Consider the following 4,782-nt stretch of genomic DNA (forward strand, 5'->3'; position numbering starts at 1 on the left):
CTGTGGGGGTTTTGTGGGATCCATGGAGGGCGGGTTCCCTTCCTCACCCGGAGAAAGGAAGGTCTGGAGCAGGAGGCCGTGGCTGTGTAGGAGACACAGGGCTCAAGGCCATCATGTTTGTGAAACTGAGGGCCACAGGGCAGGTGGCTCGCAGGACCCTTGGAGGGGCTCAGGGCCTGCGCCCTGGGAAGGGCTATCCTGGGATCTGTGCCAGGCAGGGTGGGGGCTGGGGGTATTCAGAAGTGGTGAGGAGCATGTCTGGGCAGTGTACCAGGTGCAGGCCGTGAGGCCGAGTTCCCACGTGCTGGCTCACCCACCCCCAATCAGACTCCCCCCCAGATCCGGCCCTTCAGCCAGGATGACTTCCTGCGTAGCCTGGAGCATGCCGGGCCCCAGCTCACCTGCATCCTCAAGGGCGACTGGCTGGGTCTCTACAGGTGGGTGGACTGCGGGTGCAGCCTCAGCCTTCCTTGGTCCCCAGGGGTCAGCCCTGCGGCCCCGCCTGTCAATCCCCAATCCCCAGGGTCAGCCCCACGGCCCCGCCTGTCAGTCCCCAGGGTCAGCCCCACAGTCCCGCCTGTCAGTCCCCAGGGTCAGCCCCACAGCCCCGCCTGTCAATCCCCACAGGCGGTTTTTCAAGTCCCCCCATTTTGACGGCTGGTACCGGCAGCGGCACAAGGAGATGGCCCTGAAGCTGGAGGCCCTGCACCTGGAGGCTATTTGTGAGGCGGTGAGGGAGGCTGGGGGTTGGGGAGGGCCAGAACGTGGTGGGGGTGGGCACAGGCCCAGGGCAGTGGGGGGCCTTGCTGACAGCAGACCCCATCTTTCTCTGCAGAACATCGAGACCTGGATGAAAGACAAGTCCGAGGTGGAGGTCGTGGACCTGGTCCTGAAACTTCGTGAGAAGCTGGTAAGATGCCTCCAGCCTTGTCCCAATGCCACCAGCCTGGCACAGAGCTGCGCCTGCCCTGACCACAGCTGCCCCTGCAGGTGCGGGCTCAGGGCCACCAGCTCCCTGTGAAGGAGGCAACGCTGCAGCGGGCCCAGCTGTACATCGAGACGGTCATCGGCTCCCTGCCCAAAGACCTGCAGGCTGTCCTGTGCCCTCCCTAGGACAGAGCTGGGGCCACGGTCCCAGGGCCCTAGGTCTGCCTGAGCCTCCTGCTCCCCAGTGGCCGCGGCACTGGGCCAAGCACACGCTCCCCTTCCTTGGCCCCCCGCCCAGACTGCAGGCTTCACCATTGTCTCAGCAGTAAAGGCGACATTTGGAACCACAGCATGGCCCTGACCATAGGGATTCCGTGCAGGCGGAGCCTTGCCTCCTCCTGGGCCCCACCTGGCCTCCACAGACCTTAGGCTGGGACCGGGGCGGGGACAGGCTGGGAGCCCTCGCTGATGTGGGTGCGTCTACCGTCTGCCCCTCCCGGTGCCCATCTGTTGGCGCCCAAGCCCCCTGCACTGTGTGTTTCCTTCAGCCCAACAGGCTGCCCAGGATAGGAGGGACCCTCTCCTGACCAGCTCCCGACTCACTCGTCTTATCTGGGGATGGGAGGCTGTTTTGCACACAGTCATCAACTTGAGAAGGGGAGAGACTGCTTTGCAGTGTGAAGAGCTCTGCCCACCACCCCTGATGCCCCTCTGGGCCCCCACCTGCTTGGGGCTGTGGTTTGGTGGGAGGTAGGGGTTGGGCAGGGGGCGGTGTGGGGCCCAGCACCTCTGCTAGGAGAGCTGGCTCAGCCTGGCCCTCGGAGGGTCCACAGCACCTTCCTGGTTCCCAGTCCTGGAGCCCCCACCATGCACCAGCTCCGTACATCCCTCCTGGGAGGTGGACAAGGCTCCTGTCGTCCAAGTGTGTCCGTCCATCCCCCACATGCAGCCCAAGGGGCTCTGGACTTCAGCCTGACCCTGCCTCTGGCTGAAGCCTGCGTGTCTCCCTTTCCTTGGTAAGGGGTGAAGGTCCCTAAGAGCCACCTCCGGGTCATGTGCTCCCCCCGTGACACCTGCAGGCACTGAGGCCCATGGGTACGGTGTTGGCACTGCGCAGCACACGGTGACAGTACTGTCAGGGCTCCGGACAGCCAAGCCCCACTCAGCATCACACACTGTGTGCCCAGGAATAGGTCCCCTGACCACTCAGACCCTCAGACTCTTGCCTGAGCGACCCAGCCGTGCAGATGCCTGACATGGTGCTGGGAGGGTCACTCATGGAGAATGGGCTTTGTACCCTGCGAAGCCGGGCAGGTGCTGGCCAGGGGACACAGGGCTGGGGGAAGGACTTTTCTTTTTCTTCTGAGGCCCCCATTCAGTCGGTAGAAGGTAGCCTTCGTTCAGCACGTGTGCGCGATGTACTGTTTGTGTTCTCATTGGTGGTCTCGGACCACATCCTCCAGCCAGGCGGTGTAGAGTGAGCACTGCCAGCCACTTCAGTGCAGGGCGTGACCGAGCCACGAGGACAGCGGGGTCAGGTGTCCGGGCAACAGGTAGTTCTCAGAACTTGGTACATGTCAACTTGTCCAGCCGGACTGCACCCAGGACAGCCTGTCCCTGTCACCATTCTACAGACAAGGACACAGAGGCAGCCGGGAGGGTGACAAAGGGGAGCTGTCGAGCCCAGATGTCTGGTGCAGGGTCCAGGGACGTGACCACGTTAAACAGAACACATAGAGGCCGAGGTGGCAAACCTGTTCTGTGGCAGGGGCAAGCTGGGGACCTGAGGGTGAGAAAGGTCCTGGCCTCAAATTCTGCTTGGGCCTCCCGACTGTAGCATGGGGGGACCAGCCTCCCTACTGAGGGCTTGGTCTCTAGAGGGTCTACAGAGACACTGGCACCTCCTGTGTGGCCAGCTTGAACACTGACCTCCATAAGATGGGGCCTGGGCCCTGCCATTAGCTGCCCTCCACCAGGGCCCTCTGCAAAAGCCTTGTGCTGGTGACCCGTGCGCTGAGGACCACCACTTCAAGGTGTCGAGGAAGCTTGGGAAGACAATCCGCCTCTCTCACAACTGTGGCCCCACTTTGGGGAGTGCACCCAAGGCCCATGGTGGCATGTGCTTCCCCACACTACAGTCTCACCTCACTTGGCTTTCTGAGGGCTGCCCCACAGCACAGAGGGCTGCAGACCCACAGGGCTGCAGGGAGGGGCTTCAGGCTGGTCTCAGAAGCCCCCAGGGACCCTGGCCACTGTCTGTCCAGAAATGCACAAGCAGATTTCCCTGGAGGGCTCTGGTAAGGCCACATAGGTGGGTGGGTGGGAGACTTGGTGGGGGGCACTGGGCCAGGCGGCCAGCACTGCCCTGGGCAGAAGCCAAGGCTAAGGTGGAGGGTAGTGTCCCAGCCCCTCTTCCTCAGGGCCTGTCCCCACCTATGCAGAAGAGGCCTGGGGTAGAATGTGGCCTGGTGTGAATGGGTGAGGGCTGGGCATGGAGACCTGCCAGCTCCATCTGTCCCGATGCCTCTTGTGGCCCCCCAGTGTCAAGGCCGGTCTGAGTTGGCTGAGCCTCTGTCCAGGGCTGGGCCATGGCCCTCCCCTCCCCACGCACACCAGGCTAGGGGCAGGCAGTGAAGAGGCAGGAAGGTCCAGACAGCTCTACCCCTGGCCACAGTGCCAGCCCCCGCAGGCAAGAGGGCTTGCTGGGCAGAACTTAGTTGGCAAGGGTGAGGACTGCTGTGGTTACAGGCCTCCTGAAGGACAGGGACCACAGAACCCAGAGGGTGGAGAGAGCTGGGAGCAGGTCTGGAGTGGGGCTGGGGGCTGAGGGTGCACACAGGGCCTGCTCAGGGATAGGAAGGACAGCTGCTCACGCTCAAACTTCCTGCCGGCTATTTAAAGACTCCCTTTTGGTCTAGAACAGAGGCCTTCCCACGGTTTTGGTATTAAAATGTCCTTTTGGGACACAGGGCTTGTCTTTTCCTTTTTTGATAAAATGTTGGCAACCTTGTCAGACCCTGGTAATTTTGGGGTCCTCTGCAGTGAAGGGGAGGGTGGCCGCAATGTGGATTGTGGTTCAAGGCCCAAGGGAAGATTTGGGCAGGAACAAGGCCCGGCTGCTTGAGGGTGGGAGAAGACAGAGACCAAAAGAACTAAGTCAGGCTGGGAGAGTTTGTCAGGATGTGGTAGGGCAGATCCCGAGTCGGGGAAGCAGGGGAGGAGGGGATGCCTGGCTGGGGACAGGAGGAAGCCGACCAGCTGCAAGGACAAGGACGGGGCAGGTCTGGGTGGAAGGCCGGCCCCAGGGAGGGGTGACCCAGGGTGGGGGCAAGGGTGAGGGCTTGGGGAATGCTTCCGTCTCCTGCTTAGCACATCCAGTCCTGGGAGGGCAGTGGAGGCATGCTCCAAGGTCTAGCCCTGCAGAGGGTTCTCCACCTTTTCTCAAGCGCAGGGGACCCCAGGAGCACTGGGGCTGGGACTTGAGACCTGGGATGCCAGAATTGGGGCCAGCTCTGTCCCAGAAACCATAACTCCAGAAAGAGATCTCGGGCCACCCACCTCCAGGCCCTGAAGGATCAGTGTGGGGTCCCAGGTGCAGCATCCCGAGGTGCTGCTGGAGGCCAGGGATGTGCTGGGAGGCCATCTCCAGGTGCCCAGTTTACCCTGGGAGGTTGAGGAGCTGAGACTCCTGGGAAAGGGCCAAAGCCCAGCAGCCCCCACCTCTGAAAGCTGCCGGGGAGCGACTGGTCTGCTCCCTGTCTGGGGGTGAGGGTCTGGTGCCCACCCATCTCAAGACTGGCAGGGACCCTTGTTCCTCTGGCCGGGCAAAAGTGCGCCCGTAATGCCCTCCCCTAG

General features: G+C 62.6%; 1 protein-coding gene across 1 annotated transcript in view; it reads left to right on the forward strand.

Moving 5' to 3' along the window:
- Nucleotides 1-1,276, forward strand: part of DENND6B (DENN/MADD domain containing 6B) — an 8,883-nt gene extending 7,607 nt beyond the window's left edge. Inside the window, exons 16-19 of the mRNA XM_011942266.1 lie at nucleotides 295-437; nucleotides 628-730; nucleotides 836-910; nucleotides 991-1,276. Coding sequence (XP_011797656.1) covers nucleotides 295-437; nucleotides 628-730; nucleotides 836-910; nucleotides 991-1,113 — 444 coding nt within the window. The 3' untranslated portion in view covers nucleotides 1,114-1,276. The remainder of the gene's footprint in view (nucleotides 1-294; nucleotides 438-627; nucleotides 731-835; nucleotides 911-990) is intronic.
- Nucleotides 1,277-4,782: the final 3,506 nt, after the last annotated feature.

This window comes from Colobus angolensis, unplaced genomic scaffold, assembly GCF_000951035.1.
Source record: "Colobus angolensis palliatus isolate OR3802 unplaced genomic scaffold, Cang.pa_1.0 Scaffold208, whole genome shotgun sequence".
NCBI lineage: Eukaryota > Metazoa > Chordata > Mammalia > Primates > Cercopithecidae > Colobus > Colobus angolensis.